This window comes from Vanellus vanellus (genome assembly GCF_965231255.1).
Source record: "Vanellus vanellus genome assembly, chromosome: 17".
NCBI classification, from domain to species: Eukaryota; Metazoa; Chordata; class Aves; order Charadriiformes; family Charadriidae; genus Vanellus; species Vanellus vanellus.
Window position 1 is genome coordinate 3,433,822 of NC_138922.1, and position 21,676 is coordinate 3,455,497.

Genomic DNA, 21,676 nt, shown 5'->3' on the forward strand with positions numbered 1-21,676 from the left:
AACCCAAGCCACCAGGTTTCGAAGGATAAAATCTGAGCTGAAGTGTCTAAACGGAGGCTTAAAGCCCCAAAGCAGAGCTCGGATGCTCTTCTGCAGCTTGCACCAAGTGATGCCAGGGACACCCCGCACCGGCTGGGGACAGCTCGTCCTCGGTTAGGCGGGATGCCCTTGAACCGCAGGAGACTTTCAACAGGACTAAAAGGAACCAGATCCAACCCAAAGCCAGTCCTCCCCTTGGGAGAGCAAGAAAGGGACGTGGGGACTTGGGGACTGCCCGCCGAGCAAGCCTGGACACCCACTTCTCACTCCCATTTCCCGACTTTGGCAGGCACGGCCGTCCTGCCCAGCACAGCCTTGACACCCCCCAAACCCGCCCAGGGACAAGCCCCAGCCCCTTCCCCCGATCCCACCGGTTCGAGAAGCTGCAGAAGAAACACCACCCACTCCGTCCCATGGCCACACTCCTCCAGGCACCGACGCAACCCGGGAAATCAGAAGGAAACGGAGTTTGCGCAAGATGGGAAACAACTCGGAGCCCGCCACAGCCAGAGCGACCCGCAGAGGCGAAGTCCCCCGTCCCTGTCCCACCAGAACCCCGTCCCAGGATCCCCCTTGGGAGCTTTGCGCTTTCCAACCAGACTAGGGAAGCTCCTTCGCTCCATCCACGGTCCCCCAGTGCCACTCGCACGCTCCCAGTAGCCTTGACCTGCAGGAGCTGCTGGTGTAACTGGTACAGAATCCTCCTCCTCCAGGAAAGGCAGAACAGCCCCGTTTTTGGGGGGTCGGGGGATGCAACTCTTCCCTGCAGCCACTCCTGCGCCGGGACATCTCCCAGGGGGACACCTCTGTCTGGTCACCAAAAGAAGGACAAGATGCCACCACTAAACATCAACCTCCATGGCTGGGGGTGGGGAGCAGTGGTGTTGGGGTACCAACCGCGTTGCAACCAGCAAAGAACCCCAGCACCCCCCCATCGCCCCGGGGGGGGGGGGGGGGCAGGACGGAGGTCCTGGGGAGGGGTGGGGGGCAGAGGGGGCGGCCGGGGAAGGGGCTGCGGTGCCTTCAGCGCGGCGTCGGAGAGCAGCTGCAACGCCAAAACAATCATCACTCCGCGGGAGCACCCGACAAAGGTCGTTTCGTCTCGTTTCTGTTCGTTCCGTCGTGTCCGTGCCCTCTCCCCGCACACCCGCCTCCTCTCCCCCAACAAAACCTGTGTTCGTTTTGGGGTTGGTTTTTTTTTTGTTTTTTGGTTTTGGCGTTTTTTTGTTTTTTGGTTTTTTTTTGATTATTTCTGTTAATATCTTGAACTGTAAATGTTGTTTAGTTATGACCATTGCATACTGCTTTGGGCGATGTTTCTTTACAATGCATACTAATATATTATGGTTATTATATATGAATATATTTAATGACACGTGAAAAAGTTGTGGATTTTCTTACTGTTCTTCCAAGTCGTTTCTTTTTTATTTTCCTTTTTTTCGTTGTTGGTTTTTTTTTTTTTTTTTTTCTTCTTCGTTTGTTTGTTTCATTAGATTGGCTGTAATTGAACCCGAAGGAGCCTGTAACTGTTCAGCACCCACTCGGTAGAACTAAAGTCAGAAACCAGTTGAATAAACTTCTTGTAAACTGTAAATCTCTCCAAGGATCTCTGCTTCCTCCCAACTGGCGGGCCGGCGAGCCCGAGGGACGGGGACCTGGGCAGGGAGGTGACGGTGTCCCCTCCGCCTCCCTCCGTCTCTGCTGAGGTCCCCGTGGTGGGGCTGGAGGTGACGCACAGCTACTGACCGTCCGTCCCAGCCACGCGTCCCACCAGCATCCTCCCGGCAGCGCTCCCCACCAGCGCCCGCACGCCCCTGGGGACAGTGGGGACACCGTGGGATCATGGCGGGCGGGATGGGGGGGTCCCCGCTGGCACCTCTGGGCTCTCCGGGGTTGCTGTGAGCTCTGGACCGGGGTACGTCCCGCCGGGCTCCCCATCCTCCCCCTACCGCCGGAGGGGACTGTGCCCTGCGGTGGGACAGAGCCAGGGCACACCGCAACCTGGGGGGCCCCGCACAGGCGTGGGGACAGGGGGACTGCCACAGCCTGGGGTCAGGGGAGCTGCCAACCCCACTCCGGACCCATCTTCTGCCCCCATCCACGGGCTGCTTGCCAGCGCCGTCCCATTCTGCCCATCCACCGCCGGGGGTCCGGGCTCCATCACCCATCTCCCACGGGACATCGGTGGTGCCAGACGTGACCAACGCAGCTGGAACTGGAGACCAGGCAGGGCTGGAGAGATGGAGGTGGGGGGAACTGAGGCAGCAGAACACTCCCAGAGAGAAAAATACAGGCAAAAGGTCCCGCAAACCACCGAGGGGTCAGCCCGCCTGACCCACGGCCTTAGCGTCGCTGGTAATTTATGAATTCGAAAACATCTCGGAGGTGGGAAATCTCAGATCTTTATTGCGGAGACAAATGGGTCACGAGTGCCGTCCCCTCTGCTCCGGGGCTGTCGCCCACCGCTTCGCAAAGAAGCAAATGGGTTTCCCAGATCGCTCGGGCTCCGCGTCCTCCCGGCAGGCGGCCGGTTGCCCAAAGAAGACACGGTGGCTCTGAAAATAGGGGAAAGAGTCGGTTCCCACTGAGGGCCGGACCCGGAGCGTTTGCTCTCAGCCCGGTCCCACCAGGCAGCGCGGGAGAGCAGCCGAGCTCACACCCCACCTCCACAAATAGGACGTGCAAAAATGCCCAGCAGCTTTTCAAGGTCGTCTTTATCCTCACGTAGGAGTTAGGGACTCCTTATCAAGGGCACTTGTACACGTAAAGTGCCTCTAAGACGTACCAGACCTTCCCCAGCACTTGTATTTTTGATGAAATAACAGCTGGAAGGAGGTAAACTCCTGAGCACGTTCTCTGAGAGAGAAACGAAGGAGATGAGAGGGAAAGTGAAGTTTGGGATGTCTCTCCGGGCACGTTCCAGGGGACCGGGGAAGACCTTTGCTTGGAGAAGGCACCGCAGGTACGTGACCCCAGCAGTACCCGGCACAGATTCAACGGGCAGCTCGAGCATCCTTTGCCCCGTGCCTGGAACTCGGAGCAGCCGGCAGCACGGCGAAACCCCGCGGCTCCCCGGCAGGATGGGCTCTCCAACCCCGCTTGCCTACAGCCAAAAAACCAGTAGCGCTCATATTTTAACCATCCTTTTTCTTCTGGTGGGGCAGGGAGACAGAAAAGCTTTCCGCAACGCAGCAGAACACCGCCAAATCCACTTCTTTTTAATAAAACCCCTCACCCACACAACACATTAAATGTTACCTAAAGGGCAAGTCTGAGAACCCCTTTGTCAGACATTTCAGCAGAGCGAAGCCTCGTGTTTCTACCTTTCCCGGGCGCTAACAGAAAAAATGTGTCTGAGGACCCACCAGGTCAGAAAACATCTTTTTTAAAGCCTCCCTCAGAACAAAGTCACGATGTCACGTTGATGGGGATGAATTACGCATCCATCCTGCGCGTCCTGGGAATTCAAACAAAACCTTAATTCCCTCCCACCCCCCCTCCCTTGTAAATGCCAGTTTTAATTAGAAAGCCGAGTCCGCGGTCTCATCTCAATAAACCACGTGTTGTCCTCCTGCTCTCGCCGGAGATCCGCGGGGCTGCACTGGGGCCGCGGGCGAGACCCCGCCGCGGGGCTCGGGCACAGGTCGCTGCTGAGGAACAACTCCAGGGGCGTTTCCAGCGTCGGTCCCTCCGCACACGACCCGCAGGGACGCACGAGTTTCGAACACATCTCCGAAGTCGCCCGTTATTTGTTTCCAGCTGCAGCAGCCCTGCTTAAAGGTCCGTTTCTAATCTGAGATCACACAATAAACTCATCAAAAACCTGTTGTGCCCTCTTGAAAACCAGGAGGACATAAAATTATCTTTTTTTCTTCCCTCCCTTCCTACGATGAAGCACCTCTCCAAAGAAAAAGCAGCAAGTGGGCACAACCTGGATTGGATTTTTAAAGGCTTTGGGGATTTTCTTCAGCGAAGCACATGGAGATGTGCGTGGAAGACTCCGCTCCATCCTGACCACGGGCATTGTTTTGTGTCCTTCGCCGGTAGAACGCAGTACCTAGATACCCACCACACAGCCCAAGCCTGGATTTCCCACCTTTGGTAAACAGCAGACGAGGATGCCGAAGCACAGTCCGCCTTGCCCCAAGATTTCGAACCCCTCCAGAGGAGCTGGTCTCTCCTCCAGCTCCAACCTTCGGTGCTGAGCATCAGAAGGTGGGTTGGGCACCGGCATGGAGCCCCGTGTGAAGCCCACGGCCCACACCACGAGGTAGAGCTGTATCTACTGGGCTTTTTCTCCACCAAGCTCCTCTCTCCACCTACCGTGCGCCCTTCCTGGGAGCACGCAGACGGGGCAATGCTGGCTTCGGCCCCATCAACGATGGCTATGAGTTCGGTGGGGTACTCAACAGCCCCCTGCCTCCGTTTCCCACTAAATCCCATCTTCTCCCATCGCAGCCAGCTCTGTCATCCCCACCTCAGATCTTGGAGCGACTGAATCAAAGCCTCAGCTCCAGCCACCACTCGCATGCCGTGAGGAGAGCAGTTTTGCGCTCCCATCTGCGGATGGATGCGCTCAAGGAAGGGGCCGGTGCCCAAGTCCCAACTGACAGATGGGGAAATTGAGCCCAGAAGAACAAAACGGCCTCGTGTCACTCAAGAGGGGACACAGCACCAGGACACCCTGGTTTCCCACCTCTCAGACCAGCGCTAGATGTGCCACCAGCCGTGCCGCCAGAAGGCAGGGAGAGAGAAACGAGTGCCAAGAGCCAGCTGAGAGCTGTGAAAGGAGATATTCCACCACCGCAGGTGAGGACCAGCCCAGGGCTGGCAAGTCTTACGGATCCGTCAGGATATGTGTGTCACGATACAGATGGAGTCTGACAGGAATCACATTTTTTCTCCTCCAAATCAGCTCTTAGGAAGTGGAAGCGTCGGAGAAATCATTCACGCACAACACGAGATGGTAGACAACAATAAAAACCCAGGCAGAGAGATTATATAGAAATGGATCAGCTTTTATTCATATTTATTGCTTGCTCTATCAATTCTGAAATCAAACTGGCGCATGTAACAAAATAACGATTTTCTTGGCCAGAAGCGAACATTCAGTACTTCTTTTTCGTTAGTTTTTAAACAGGTAACCCTTCCTCTCGGTTTTAACAGCGTGTGAAAGGTTATAAAGGAAAAAGGCAGACCTCGATCGCCGAGATGAGCACGTGAACGCCAGAGCATCCCCTGCGCTCCGCCCGGCAGAGCCCGCGGAGAGCATCACCTTCCTCGGGAGCACGTGTTGGGTAAGGCTTTCCGCTCGGACGCGCCCGGTTCGAGACCCGCCGCTGTTTACGTTTCTATCGGTGGAGATCAATGCCGGTAACTCCCCGGCGACTGCGTGACCCGCTGGCGTTTCCGTGCAGCTCATGGGGGTCCCGCGCCGCCTTGCAGGGCTCCGCCTGCTCCCGCTTCCCATCCCGCAAGCATCCACGCGCAGTCATTCCCCAAAACATCTATTCCTTGAAAAACGTAAGCATTTCCGTTCCCGAGGAAGGTATGAGAAAGCAGAGGAGCGCCGCCACCGTACTCCCAAACCACACCTCTATTTTAGTATTTTAAAGCCCTCTGGGGGGACTGACCGCTGGGCAGAAGCGGTGCCGGGCCGGGCAGGCGGCACCCCGACACCAGCGCGTGCTCAGGCACAGCCGCACCGAGAAGAGCATCTATTGTAGGGCCATCCGCAGCCCCCCGAATGCCAACCGAAGGTGGGAAGAGAGTCCTTTACCAGTTTCAACCTTTCAAACCAGGCAGCGCTCTTCAGCTGCGCACCAAAGGAAGAACGGATGGATGTGTGTCGGACGCAGCTTCATTCTAATTCCGTTGAGTTTATTGAAAACACAGAAGGTCTTTGCACAAAGTCGGTCTCTTCGCTGGAGCCCTCCGCGCTCCGCTGCGGAGCAGCAGCTCTGACGGGCCCCGTATCCGCATCAGTGTGTCGGCCAGAGAGCAACCACGGCAATCGCAATCAGCAGCAACACGATCACCACCAGCATTCCTGGAAAAGACGAAACCACATTTAAGGTCGCTGCCTTCATCTTCTACAATTGCTCTTTTGCAATTCAATTCTTCTTCCGAGTCCTGCTCCTCCTCCCAGCTGAGACCGATTTCCCCCCTCCTCTCCCCGCTCACCCCGTGCAAGTCCCACGCCAGATCCCTGCACGCCGATGACCCCAACAGCGACGGGGACTCAAACCCCACGTTGGCTGAGCGGTTTTTTCTCTTCCTGAGCCTTCAAATGAATTTTTTTTTTTTTTTTAACAGTGCCTGCAGGGTATCTTCCTACTTACACATCTGCCTTGCAACGATTACGGGATATGTTTAACTCACGGCGAGGCCAGTTAAGCTTCTCCAGAATCCCCCTGTACCATCCCACTGGGGCAAAGGATTATGCAGAAGGAAATCCAAATCGCATCAGGAAATTGTTTCCAATACAAACTACTCCTGCTTTCAGACAAAACGATTTGCAGAGCAAAAGCAGGGCTTTGGGGTATGTACCCAACTGGGGAAAATGAAGATCAACCAGAATTAGAGAGAGTCTATCAGCGCTCGGCCCAACCGTGCAGCACGTGGGCTCCCGTGGGCTCCATCCTGCCCCAAATCCGCACCGGTCGCTGTGCAGAAGATAACGACTAATATGATCTCACAAAACTTCACGACTGCTTTTTAGTTCGGGCACACCGTGCTGCTCTGCAGAAGGATGGTGTTAAAAAAAAGGTAAGTTTGAAGGCTGATCCAGCAGCAAAGCAGATTTTCTCTCTCTCGACGGAACGACAGCGATAAGGCAGCACGGCTGCCAGGCGCCTGCTAGAGGAGCCTAATTCTCCTTCGTTTCCCCTTTTTTAAGGGAGAAATTCCTCTTTCTCAGAGAAGAGTAAGAAATATTTTATCGAAAACGGGCTGCATCCCCCTTGGTCCAGCCCATCGCCTCCCTACGCAGCCCCAACACGGGGAGCTCCTCGTGCCGCCGGCTGGACCACGGGGCGCTGCGGGCACCGGCATCCCACACACAGGCAGCCCCTGGGGTTAAACCATCTTTTCATTAGGAGGCTTTGGTTTTGGTTTAGTATCTGCTCCGTGCGATCCCCCTGTCCAAGCTGCGGGAATACGTTCGGGCTCCAAGAGCGGAAAAAATGTCCCTTCATTTGGGCCGCTCACAGATGACTATTACTCAACCACTTACAATATTTACAAGTCCAGCTCATGGCAATTAAAAAAGGATGTATTAAAATAAACTCCTCTTTCCAAGCTGGAAAAGGATATTAGACATGGCTTTTTGTAAATAGTGTCATGTTTTCTGTGCAGAAACTGTTTCCCTGCCAGGGGTCCAGGATTTTTTTTTTTTTTTTTTTTTTTTCCAGGGAAATAAGAGTTGCCGCTAACGGTATTTTTTTCTTTTACGCTGACTTGAAACCGTTTGTTATCTGCAGCGAGCCGCAGCAGCGCTCCACTGCCCTGGCTCGAGCAGGTCTCGGATATTGAGCCTTTTCCTTGCCGAACCAGCCGAGGGCAGAGACGGCAGCGCCTCCGTCTGCCCCACCTGGGACACCCCAAGGACTGCGGTTGGACGTGGGGACAAACTCTGTGGCAGTGCCAAACGCTTCAGCTGAACGGTTTATACTTCCCGCGTCCTTCGGGGTAGGATGATTTTGTTTAGAGGACACCAAATTTCAGGCTACACCTGGATGAAACCGCTTATTAATCACATTAAAGGTGGAGTAAACTAGTAAAAACGCACCTCCGTGTTCTCTCCGTGCCCCTGGCGAGGGCTTGGGTTTGGCTCTGACCCTGCCGCACCACGCTGCCCTTTCGGCTGCCGACGGCCGTGTGTGCCAGCCGGGTGCGCACCGGGGTCCCAGCGCCAGCTCCCTCGCAGGTGAAACATCCCTCGGGAAGCATCCCAGAGGATGCTCCCACCGCTGGGCTGCCGCGGAGCCTAGAGTCATCCCGCGTCAGAGCCTATCAAGCGCGTTTGACCCAGCTGGATCTCAGACGGTACGCAGGCTACTCGCTCCGACCCAGCGGAACGGGCGAGAGAGGGCTATCGTTCGTTTTTCAACCTCAGCCAACCACTCAACGTCATCCAGAAACCCCAACTGTCAGATGAATCCATTGGGAACACGATCTACGCTTCCACCCTCTTTCTAGTCTCGTGCTTTTTACGTCTTAACATACATTTCGTAGCCTTCAACAGAGCCAGAAGCAAACAGTTTGCTTAAACCGGGGAGAAATAAGATCTGATAAAGCTGCCGCGATTCAGATCCTCTGTTATGATTCACACTGGAGGGAAACGTTTTAGAGGGTGCAAATCCTTTAGCGCGGTGTCAGTGTAACAGAGTTTATGGACTTGAGCAATTAAGAGACAACCAAGATCGGTTGCTTGGAAAAGACTCTATAGGTGTGAATTAGTAATGATACAAAGCGGAGTTAACGGGGCGTGATTATTCTTTGACAACCCCCAAGAAAAACCGCACATAAACCCAGAATTATTACCCGGCAGGAAGAGGGGAAGGTGGGGGACTAATAAAGCGTTGCTAATGGGCAACAGCAGAGCGAAGAGGAAACTTAAAAGGCACCAAGAGGGGGACAGCAAAACGAAATAAACTTCATTTTATTCCTGGAAGGAGACTGGTATTAAAAACCCGGAGCCACTTTTCTGTTTCCAAAAGCGTTGGTAAAGTCCTCGCTCCCCCCGTGAGAGGCAGAGGAGCCGGGACGGCACGTGTCGGTGCGAGGGAAATGGGCGATCCGCCGCTGGTAACGGCTTCTCCGATCCGTGCGATAGGCGCAAAAAAGAATAGGACGACATAAATTGGCAATCGCACACAAATTTCAAAGTACCTCTCGCATGATAGGGACCAGATGTTATGCACATTTTCCCCCCTCCCTACACTACAGGAGATTAGAAGGATCTGGAGATTTAAACCCGGGTGTTTCAGAGTACAACGTGCTTTCCTAACAAAAACCGCGGATGGGATCTGACAGTAATTATGCATTCTAGATGCGCTGCCTGCTTCGCCTTTTTTTTTTTTTTTTTTTTTTTGCTCAAGTCCTATGAAATATAAACGTTCCCCTCGACAAGAACTCCTCAAAGAGAAGTTGAGGAATAAAAGCCGCGAACAAAGTAAACGGGAGTCTAGAAGAAAAAATACGAGATTCCTGCGCAAGAGAAAACAGCGACAGGAATACAAATTTGAAAGGCATTTCTCGGGGCGAGGCGGGAAGTGCACGCGGAAGTCTATGTGCAATTACAGAGCAGGTTGCCTTAAATTAAATTAATTAAGGCAGGTTGGAGAAATTGCAATGCTCTTGAAGCTGCATCAGCTAAAGTCTGAGCCGGTGCTGCTGTTCCAGCTCGGAGGAGCAGTGCAGAAATGCAGAGGGCACGTTCTCAGCTTATGCCGAATTTCAGGGCATGGCCTGGCGGCAGGACGTGGGGTCTCCTCGTCGTCCCCGGAGGCACCGGCGCTCACGCCGCTTTGCCGCATTTTAATCTTACTGCTGAGATCAGCTGCATCTCTGCTCCTCACCCTGATGATCCCGACCCCCCCCCGGTCCCTGGGCAACGGGGCGGTTCGATGCTCCAAACCTAGCAAAGCCTCCTCCAAAAAATAAAAATAAAAATTTAAGATTAAATTTTCAGATTTCAGATGGAAAGAAAAGGTTACAATACATATAATTTATCTCCAGGTTAAGATCGCTCTCTAGTCTATCTCGCCTGCTATCCGTCCCGCCGGGAGACCGGAGCATCTGGGGTTCACCCCCGTCTTCCTGTGATCCCCTGGGGTAGCCCTTCTCCCAGTCCCAAATTTAGTCCCTCTCCCCAGCATTTCTCAGCTTTGAGGGTCACTGGTTTGGGGTTCACCGTGGACACCCTTCCCACCATACATGATTTACTGCCGCACGAATGACGTCCCAGCCGGGGTTCACACAGAAATGCAAATAATTCCTCCAGGTTTGAATCTGCCTGGAGGGGTTTGGGCATCTAGAAGACGATTTTCCACTCTCAGTTTCCCGGAGTTAAAGATCTGTGTAAATAAGGGTAATGGCTGAGCACCGCAGCCCCGTGTGTCTGTCCAGCCAGACCGTAACCACCCCACTGGTCGGGACTGTGCAACTCCAGGGTCTAAGTCAGACCCCACGTAACGTCCCTGCTCTCTGGTGCACTGCCAGCCCTCCTCGGCGGTGACAAACGCCACCCACACAGATGGTATCTCCAGTAAATCATTTAATTTCCCTCTCTTCATCCCAACCTTTGCTGTTTTCCCCATTGCAGAGATCCCAGACATGGCTTGGAGCTGCACCATGCTGAGCACGGTGCAAACCCGAGACACGGTACATCCCTGCCTTTGGGAGCATCCCTCTCCTCCCGGGCATCCCTCTCCTCCCAGGTACCCTTCTTCTCCCAGGTATTCCTCTCCTCCTGGGCATCCCTCTCCTCCCTGGCATCCTTCTCCACCCAGGTATCCCTCTTCTCTTGGGCATCCCTCTTCTCTTGGGCATCCCTCTTCTCTTGGGCATCCCTCTTCTCTTGGGCATCCCTCTCCTCTTGGGCATCCTCCGCCTCCCGGGCATCCCTCTCCTCTGAGGTATCCTTCTCCTCCCGGGCATCCCTCTCTGCTTGGGGATCCCTCTCCTCCCGGGCATCCCTCTCCTCTCGGGTATCCTCCTCCCGGGCATCCCTCTCCTCCCTGGCATCCCTCTCCTCTTGGGCATCCTTTGCCTCCCGGGCATCCCTCTCCGCTTGGGCATCCCTCTCCTCCCTGGCATCCCTATCCTCCCAGTACGGTGCCCAGGCTACGAGTGCCATATGCGCGTTACAGCCTACACTGTGCTGCCGAAAACCTGGACATGCCGCAGAGCCATGAGAGGACAAAGAATAATTAACAGTTCTGGTTTGTAACTTCACACAAGCGCAGGGTGCCATGTACTAAATAAGCCCATTTGCCTCAAATAACCGTTATGAATCACAAATAACGCTGATGAATTGGTTTCCTCGGAGAAGAGCGGATACCTACCGTCAGCCAGCAGCCGGCTTTTGTGTTTGTGATTAATCATCGAGACTTTCCAATTCCTTCTGCTGACTGTTCAGATGGAGGCAGCTGAGACGCAACAATCTGCAGTTTTCTTTAGAGCGTTTTTAATTCCTCACGCTAACGACGGCTGGAGCCCGGCAGAAATTTCTGCTCACGAGCACTGCCGCCGCCGGAGAGACGAGCCCTCGCAGCGCCCGTACAAAGCGGCCAATTGTTGCTCGTCAACTGGGTGCCGATGCCAGCTTTCTGACAAGGCAATATTTACTGTGAAATATCCACTTATTGTGCTGAATATAACTCCTGGGAATGTGAGCGTGTTTCGGATCTGGCAGGGGTTCAAGTGCCTTTGAACGGGCAGGCAGGAACTTGGTCATAAATACATCGTGTTTTGACAAGTCCCTCTTGGATAAGTGTCAAAAGTTTTCTCGTCTGCTTCTATCAGACTATTGATTTTCCATTAAAATTGCTCCGTGGACACGGAGCGCTCGCTGTCGAGATTTAACATGTTATCAGTTAGAGCGCACAGGTTTCTACAAGGTGTTTTGCGTTACAGCTTCCCACTGTGCAGCCCCTGCGGAGGAGACAGTTACAACTTCCTCCTTGGCATCCCCCGCTCCAGGAACAAGAGCCTGGTTTCATTTTTATCACGGCACACTGGCACAGGTATGTTCCAGAGATGGAGGATACCTTTGTTCAACGGGGCAAGTCATGTCAGCAACGCTTCAGCTCTCTTCTTTCAGCCCCCGGCACTCCCCGGCACAAGGAGCTTGACGTTGCTTCGTATTGCTGCCCACCATCCCAGGCTACTGCAGCAGGGAGGTCACCACCGATACGCTCCAGCCACCACCCCGAAATTCAAGAGCGATGCCTACACTCATCCCAGCACCCCCATCCAGCCGAAGGTATGGATGTGAAGGGAGCAGGTAGCGGCCGATGCACCCAGGGCTCCGCAGGTCACGTTAAAGGTCTCCAGTGGCAATGCTGATCTGTCCTTCTGCCTCGGAAGCATCTTCCAGTTGAAGACCAGGTCTACTCTACTACTCTTTGTTCAACCCTCAACCCGTCAGTAATGGACACAAGATATCTACATCGAGGTACGCACCCACTGCTGTCTCTTTGAGCAACAGCCCAGCCTGGGCCGCCACTGGAAATACCCCGACACCGGGGAGAACATCCTAAATGCTCTCAGAGCATACCGAGAGGGTTCATGAAAGCAAGTGCAGAGGGACTTTGCCCGTGATAGCTGAGGTCTGGACTCAATAAGCAAGGAAATCTCTTCCAGTCCCCGCTGCTATGATTAGTGCACAGAGTATTGGATGGTCCTTATACACAGGATTAGTAAATACGAGCATATGCTCAGGGGTGAGGTCTCTTTGCCATGGGGGGCATAGCCACGGTTTCTCTTCCAGGTCCGAACCAGGACGGTGCTATGGCAGCAGGGCAGCAGCCAGGGAGACAGACTTTTGGACATGGACTTGACCAATGTCATCCCCATCCATTGTCCCCAAATCTCTGTCAGCTGGAAACACGGAAATTTGGGAAGCAGCCGTTCTTTGGGTGAGCTGTTTGGTTTTATAGAATCATCGAATGGTTTGGGTTGGAAGGGACCTTGAAGATCATCCAGTTCCACCCCCCTGCCCTGGGCAGGGACACCTCCCCCCAGCCCAGGTTGCTCCAAGCCACGTCCAACCCGGCCTTGAACACCTCCAGGGATGGGGCAGCCACAGCTTCTCGGGGCAACCTTTTGCGGGCTCGGTGCTCTTTCCGAATACTGAGCATATTCGGAAAGCAAACACAACCGCGCGTTGGCTGCTTGCTGGTTTCTGGATGGTGAAGTAAATACTGATTTTAGTCCATTAAAAGAAATTTCTAAGGCATGTGCGTGTGTGTGTGTCCGATTCATCTGCCCCAACTTCAACAGCTGAAATGTTACATCCAAGCCCGTTTCAAGAATTTCTAACTCGCAGCTGGTAAATCCCACCCAAAAATATAATGAGATGTGCCTATCTGCAATCTGCCCTGGCACTCACTGTCGGCAGAGAGGATGCGTGGGGAAAGCAGCCCTGCGACACCCCCGGCCATCCCACAGCACCTCCTTGGTGACTATTTCTGGGAACAGGAGTTTTCCCTGGGGTTTTCCCTATTTTTTTTTTCTGCTGGTTTGGGTATAGTGTCATTCTCAATAAAGATGAAGGTTCAGCATCGGTGTCTTTTATAGATTATAAAACAAAAATAAATAGCATGCTGTGACTTTAAAGAGCCTGGTATTATCTGGAAAAAGCAGCTTGGTTTATGCCAAGAAAGTTATATTCCCACAGAACTGTCTATCCACAAAGTTTATGAATAAGTCTTCTTTTATAAGTGACACAGAACACTGACTTATAAACACATAACAGTTGTTTTATAGGGTAGGAGAGAAGCAGGGAAAAGACGGGAGTTTCAACAAGGGCTGTAGAGTCATGGCCGCTTTCTTTGAGGGTGTCTTTTTAATGTCACACTTTAAAAAACCAAACAAAACAAAGCCACACTTTATCTGCTTTTTCAGCAAGTGAATTTTAAGTCCGCGTCACCAGCTGTATGGCAGAAACCCTGCCCAAATCTGTGCAAACCCCTGATTTTCAAGGCAACAGAGAACCGACTTGGAAGGCTGGCTCCGAATCCGACGCACATACCTAAAGCGCTAGTTTAACATGGCAAACACCCGAAGAAATCCATCTTGCTGTCCTTTACGTTCCCTAAAAAAAAAAAAAAACAAAACCAAAAACCCAAAAAAAAACACAAACCCCAAATGCTTTCTCCCTCAAAAGCCATATATAAAAAAAAATAATCTTTCCTTCTAACATTTTCCTGGTTTCGAGCGAGACGGGGTATTCAATTTGTATTGCATTAAGAACCACTTTAGCTTAAATCCCACGCTATTAAGCTGGCTTGTATGTAAATACACTCCCCGATTCCTACACCTGCATCATTGAAACCATCTCTCCGGAGGTTTGTTCTTTATTAGTTTTGTGACAGCCAAACTTTTTCTTGGGCGATAGGCGTCTGTGTAAAACGCTGCGATCGCACATTATCCGACGCCCCCGCCCGCCCGGAGGAACCTGGACGTTATTGCTTTTGACCTTCCTTTTCAACTGGTCTGACTCGAGAAATTTAACACTACAATTGTACCTCTCAACCCTGACATCAAAATCGTTGGCAATTCTCAACGAAATCAAGAACAGGCTCCGCGAAGAGTTATTAAAGGCGCCAAACGCCCATGTGTTTCATTGGGTCTAGAGGAGGGGGGAAAAAAGACACTTCTCAAAAAAGCTGAGCTCTTTGGAAACAACAACTCTTGCATTATTAAATCCTTATTCGGAAGAAAGAAAAACCTAGGTCATTCCTATGTAAGATGAAAAAAGTCCCGTTTTATGAGTTATTCCACATTTGGAGCTATTCATGCAACGTTAGGTTAACCTGAAGACACGAGTTAGATCTGAGTCAAAGGTATAGACTTTGTACCCATTAACTCCTCGGTCAACATTATTTCGCATATTTTAAAAAATTGCATTTTTATAGGTTTTTGTTTTGTTTTGTTTTGTTTTTTGTCACGTCTTGCTGGAGCTACGCGTCCCTCTTGGGCACACGGGCAAGTTTGTTGTCAACACAAACCTTTGATGAGGGCTTGAAGATACCTCACACTACTGACAGCAAGACCTGTTGGCAAACCAAGCGTGGGGTAAGATAAAAGCCACCACTATCGGAAAACAAACGTCAGGTTCAGTCCCAGAAGCAGCACGGGGCGAGTTTACATCCAAAATGTTTATTGCTTCAGCGATCGAATAATCCCGAGCGTTCGGGTCCCAAACCACATGCGCAGCCCGGCTGAAGGAAAGGAAGTGAGATAAGTGTTTCTCTTAATCCGTTATTGTTATACTTCAATTTGCTTCTTTTTTCATCTATTTTTCAAATTATAAAGGCACGGCAGATAGTATGTTGAACTACTTCCAAGCACAACTGCAAAGAAAATCCATATTCTTTCAAAAAAGCGATACAGGCGGTACAAACCCAACCTCACCTGAGCCGCAACGGTCAGCAGAACAGCTCCAATGAATTTGGTCGCGGCCTCCGACCGCTGCTCAGGTTTCAACACCTCCGACGCCGCGCTGGGCTGCGCGAAGGTAATCGCCCACCTTTGGCAGCGGTTGGAAAGTTTCGATCCAACAGTTTGGGACGCCTCATAAATGTAAATTTGACTGTACGTCTCTAAGTCAATTATTAACCTCTTGCATCGACCAGAGAACCAGACTAGAAGAAGGGCAGGAAGGTTTCCCAAGGAAATTAAGAAATAGAAATACGTTTTACCTTCCGAGCCACCAGAAGTGAAGCTCGGCGTCAGACAAGGCATTCGTTTGGATCTGAAGACAAGTCGAGAGCACAGCAAGAACTCAACTGTCACAAGCTTTAACTTTCAGAGAGGTCTGCGGGAAAGGGAACACTTTGAGCTAATTTTGTATCTACTTTAAATAGCAGAAGGCAGTTTGCAGAGGACAGCCTAGGAGAAACGGTTCAATGCGCCGCTGCGATAGAATTACTGAACCTTTAAAGAGCTTTAAAGCAATTTATACACATACCTAAATAATACCTTTCTGCAAAAATACTTAATAATAAAATCATTTACTGGTCTCATCATTGCACAAAGAGCAGATGTAAGAGGCAACAGCTTACCCAAGTTACTTCCCACCCCAAAAGCCCCGACATCAACTGAACCCTTTATACTCACTGGTATACCAAAGAAAAGATCAGATGTATTTAATGAGCGAGAATAACTCTGCCGCAATTTCTCTCTGATTTGTTTAACACCGTTAACAACAGTGCTCAAGGCAGGATAAAGAAAGCCTCTCTGGAGCACGGGCCGTCTTCTGGGATAAGTTCGCGCAGAACCTTGCACCCAGGCCCAGCCAAAGCTGACAATTTAAGACCTCAAATCTCCCCGAAAGTCCCTTTGGGTGTTTTCCCACATACCATCTATTTTACTTCGAGTCAAACCTGGCAACCTCTACTCATCTCCGTCTGCTGCCCTTTTCTCCTGGGTGTGCTGGGGCAGCACCAGGCGCAGCCGTCCGGAGTCGTGCAGGAGATCACCCAGCTCCCAGCAAGGCAGAAAGTGGAAAGATTCTCATGGTTTTTTCCCCTTTTGTTCTTGTTAGAGTGACTTCACAGACTTTCCTTGCTCGTCCCCACACTGCTATTATCAAACTATTTCCAACCCGAAAGGTCATCGGCAGACACGGTTACTGGCTTATTTTGCATGGGGTTTATTTTTCTTCCCTTTTTTCTTTTTTTCTTTCTTTTTTTTTTTTTTTTTATTAAATAAGCACGCACGCTTTCCAATTTTCCCTTCTCCCAACTCTCTAGCATCCTTTCCCTTACATCAGCGATGCCAAGAAACAAGCTCAGTCAAGCAACGTGCTGCATTTCTGAACAACTGTGTTACAACTTGGAACGGCACTTGTGAAAGTTTCAAAAACCTCAGTGTGCGCTAAAGGGCTCCCAGAAGAAAGGAAACAAAACAAACCCAAACAGGATCACAGAAGTTCTACAAATCCCTGCCTTTCAGACGATGTTCGCCCAAGTGAGCCCAACCAAGCCATAGGTGTCACCTGAACCCTCTTCTTCTGGCTTAAGCTCAGCGAAAATTAGGAGGAAAGGGTGAGAAAGCGCAGGTTTGACTGGGACATGCCCACCTCTAGGCTTAGCGGAAGTTCACCTCCTCACGTCACTGAGGGTGATGAGCAATGAGGAACAGAAGAAGCGTTCACAGCTTCATGAACCGCGGTGGAGAGAACAACCGGGAGCTGAAGGGTGTGTGAAGGAGAGCCAGGTGACGCTTTCCTCGCAAGAAGTGAATGACCTAAGAAAATCCAAAGGTTATCTACCATCAGGTGGTCCTCCATCACCACAGGTTACTGGTCCCTCAAGAGACTTCTCATTGCACTAGCAACGTTGGAGACGGACCAGCCAGACACAGCACCGGCTGCAAGGAGAGGCACCAACCTGGGGCTAAGGTGAGTTGAACGCCGGTGATGCGGCGTTGGCTGCCTCCCGCGGTGCCCTGATGGCTGGTGGTCCTCCTCACACCCTGCCACCCATGGACTGTCTCCGGCTCAGCTTCACCCCGCGGCTCCGCCGACCCTCGCCAGGGATGCAGAAGCCGCAGCCCAGCTGGCAAACTCCAAAGGGTTTATCCTGAAAGAAAGGCTCTGCCAGGCAGCAGCTACCTGCGGCAAGCGGGGAAAAGGCAGAAGACACGACAGATGATCTCAGCGGGGGACTGTTGTTCCTCCACTATGTTCTCCAGTAAAAACAAATGGGGGGAAAAAAAAAAAAATAATAAAATGAAAGGCCGTCTCTGCTGGCCTGGCACAGAAGGGGACATCTGCCCGCGTCCATCTGCCATCAGCCCCACACCCCGGTCTTTGTTTTTGGTAGGGTCAGTTTTCTACCATTATAGCTCCCTGAACCGCCTCACCAGGACACCAGTGCCAGTACAAGGAAAAAGATGGGACCATGGGGAGAGGGAGCAGGTAACCAGTAGCTCTGCTTAGATGCACGGGTAAATTGTCCCATTAGGCTCTTACATCACTTGAGAAAGTATTATCTTTTGCCTCTTCCTTTGTTTTTCACTCGAACAAACGCCGGGATTACTCACTCCCCAGTTAGATGGATATACTACAGCGCCAGAAAACTTCCAAAATGTTTAAAGCATCGACAACTAGAGTTACACAGGTGAGGAAAAAAAAAAAAAAAGAAATTAAAATAATCACAGCTCAGTCAAACGAGTGGAATAAACTGCAGAAATGAGACTGAACCTGCAAGAAGAGCTTTACTGGCAAGACATTGATCAAGGAGAAAAAGTTATAGCAGAAAAAAAAAATAATAATTATATAGCGGTCGTACCAAGTCATTTGAGGTCAGATTAAGTGTTCTTGAAGTCTGCTCCATGTGTCTTCTATTTTAAAAAGTGCCCTGCTTGCACAGGAATTGTACGAACTTTTGAAAATGGGATGCTGGCTCCTAAGTCACTTGGATACTTGACCGCGTGGTCAGGAGGGTTGAGATTTACATACAAATTGCAAAGCTTCTAAATGGCTTCCTCAGAGCAAGAAACGGGGGTGGAAATGAGAGAATATTTAATGATTAGTTCCTTATGGCTCCGACATTCTTGAAGCATATTTCTTGCAGTCCCTGGAACACTCCTGCATTCTTGATTGCAAAATGGCAATAAGTGATTTCCTTTAAAAGCCTTGTCTTTTATTGGAATACTAAAAATACCCCACTAGCCCCACTCCACTCCACTCTCTCTCTTTCCTGGACAGGCACCATCAACCCCGATGTATTCTATTTTGAAGACGGCAATAAACATTTCAGCATGGGCTGTTCAATCCACTTCATAATAGATCTTGCGTTTCCAGTGGAGCCCCTACTAGCACCATAAATCATCTTTACACAGACTTAAGTATGAGAAACTCCAGCTCAAAAGCAGCGTGGATTATTTTTCTTCTTTTTAAAAAATTAAAAATGGGTACAAAACAATCGGGAATTAAATGACTGGTGACTTTAAACACGAAACTACTGGGACGACCCCGTAAAAACAGGGCTGCAGCGACGGTTAGAGCCACACTGTGCTCCCGTCAATTCACTTGACGTAACCCTACCCGGAAGACGATGCTCGGTGGGGTGAAGTTCAGAAAAAATTGTCTACGCACCCATTAGATCTGAACAAACATGGAGTTCGACTCTGGGATACTCTGGCTGTTGCTGATTTTAAAAGCCACAGATGAAGATTAATCACACACCACGTCTGAACTGGTTACACACATCTAATACCCCTTTTGTTTTTCCAGGCTATATGGACTTAAAGTCTGAACTGTTCTCCCCAGTGCTTTCCTCATTACGTCTCTCTCCATCTGCTACAGACCTCGGAGAACAGCTCAAAGAGATCATTTCAGGTACACATTGAGGAGGCCACTGCGTAAGTCACTATTTTATCATTAACGTTCTTGGCCGAGGCGAGGAGCTTCTCCAGTAAAAGCGGTTGTGCAATCACGTTCAAGATCTAAGAGCAGCCAAGTGCAGGATGCAACCAGCCTTCCTCAGCCTTAAACATCAAAGTCTTCATGCGGTCCAGAGCCAGAAGGGACATAATTCTGAGCCCCAACACAGGCTCCAAACCCAGCCCAGCGGTGGATGCCCGAGCATCCGTCCGTCCGTCCGTCCGTTAGGAGCTTCGGCTGCACAAGGTGACCCAGCGGCTCCCGAGCCAACCCAGCGGGGTCGGCCCCGGCACGATTACTGCTTTCCACATTGAGGGAGTCTGCTGGGAAATCCGACCTCACTGAGCAAATCTGCTGGTCACGGCGTAACTCTCTTAACAGCAATTGCCCTCGAGGCACTCCCCAAACTACCCACAGCTCAGCGGCCACGGGCAGAGGCCCCACATACTGGAAGAAATACAAGTCATAGCTTGCACAAACACAAGCCTACTTAAGGTGAAACATGCTTTTTTTTTTTTTTCCGCTTTTCAAGTCCAAGAGGGAAGCAAACCTAACTTTGGTAGCAAACTAGTTCCTGACCACGCATGTGGCTGGCGAGTCTCATTCCCTGCCTGCTGCTGTCCCGCGGACGGTTGGCTCTGGGCTCTCTGCTCCGCGGGATGCAGTTAGCAACAGGCTTTGCTGAGCATGGGCTTCTCTTGCTTGGATAAACCACACTCCACTGAGCCCTTCCCCGCCCGCAGGGGGTCTCAAGCAGGAGGGTCTGCATAAGGAAACCACGCTTATATTTGGTTGACTCATTCCATGAATTTGACCTGGGTGAATTCAGGACTCCAACAGCAAGATCTGGTGACCGCAGCAAGGATATGCTCTTCTGACTCTGAAGAGAAGGCAAATCATAAAACCGTCAGGTGGGAAAGGGACCACGGCGGGTTCTAGCGCAACTTACTGGGCCAAGCAGGGCCAAGCTGGGGAGCTGCACTCGATGATCCCTATGGGTCCCTTCCAACTTGAGGTATTCTACGATTCTAAGACCAGACTCAGACCACGTTGCTCCGGACTTTTGTCAACCCGAGTCTTGAAAACCTTTAAGGATGCACCACTCTTCAGGGAGCACACAGATTGGATTCTCCCCACATGAGAGCCCACCAAAAGACCTGCTTATTTTCACAAATAGGCTGTGCTACTCCGAGGAAGTTATTCCCTCACCCACTAAAAATACTTGAGGAAGAACAGCACAGCGTGGACAACCCAAAGAGGAAACGCAGAAGTGGGTAAGTGCTTATCATCTCAAATACAATGCTGAGAAAAAGGAAAAAGAAAACCTTGACATACTTCAGACAGACTCTTAACATTGAAGAAGACTCTTAGATGGGGCTTCATTGATTTTAAAGTCAATACCAATTCAGACCAATAAAGTGTTCCACCCCAGTTTCTGCAGAAGTGCATCAGTCCGCACATAAAATTCTTGACACGGATAGAGCTGGGTTTTTTTTTTGTTGGGAATAGCGTTTTCACAATTCAAAGAACAAGCCTTCTTTTAGAAACTTGCTCAACCTTTGGCAACCCAACCTAATCAGCGTACAAAACTGCACAAACCAGCAACCAAATATGTCTTATTAATACCATTTACAGCTGTTAACAACTACAAGAACCTTCTAAAAATGCCAAGGGAAACAGGGTGGGTGAAACAATCCCTCGCAAACAACTGAGCCAATAAATACAGAACTGTGATAAGAAATTAGGTTTGACTTGCATAATCACTTTTAAAAGTTTTTGGTAAATGGGGTCTGAAGAGCGGGAGGCTGATAAAATAACATAGTTCAGTAGCGACGCGAAGGTTTCATGCCGATGAAGTAGGGAATTCAATCCTTGCTGAATTCTTGAAATCATTTAGATGTTAACAGAAGTTTCTTCTCCAAAAAAAGAAGGCAAGGCATCTCTCAAAGCCCACACACACAGATCTCTGACTCCTATATGCTGGTGTACTACACGAAACTATTTTGGGTTTGGAAGACTGCATTGTCTCATGTGTCAGGACGGCTATTTTATTTTCTTTTATTTTTTAACTTCTGACTTGAGCAGAGCCAAACCTGTACAATTTATGCAAGCGCAGTACAAGAGGTCCTCTCTCCTTTTGTATTAAAAAAAAAAAGAAAAAAAAAAAAAAAAGAGAAAGGAGGAGGAAAAAACCACAATATCATTTCATCTCGCTACCTTCCTAAAACTTGAGAAGTTTATAAGCTCTTAACTCCCAGTTCCCTTCCTCTGCCTTCCCCCATGACAGCTACAAGCTGCCCCAGCAGCTGCACAGTAAACGTCTTCAAAGGAAATAAAAGCAATAATTGCTCTCAGAACAAAGCGCAGGGGGGAAAACCGGCCTGGGCGACAGGAGGAGCGCGGGGCTGGGCGGGCTGCAGCGCGGGGAGCGAGCGCAGGACGTGTTCCAGCTCCACATCCTCATACGCAGCCTCTCCGCGTACTCACTGCCAGCGGAGACTTTTGTTCGTAAGG

At 50.7% G+C, this 21,676-nt stretch overlaps 1 protein-coding gene across 1 annotated transcript in view; it reads right to left on the reverse strand.

The window, feature by feature from the left end:
• Window positions 1-5,043: 5,043 nt before the first annotated feature.
• STX8 (syntaxin 8) overlaps window positions 5,044-21,676 on the reverse strand; it is a 117,786-nt gene continuing 101,153 nt past the window's right edge. The window contains exon 8 of the mRNA XM_082492227.1: window positions 5,044-6,088. Coding sequence (XP_082348353.1) covers window positions 6,021-6,088 — 68 coding nt within the window. The 3' untranslated portion in view covers window positions 5,044-6,020. The remainder of the gene's footprint in view (window positions 6,089-21,676) is intronic.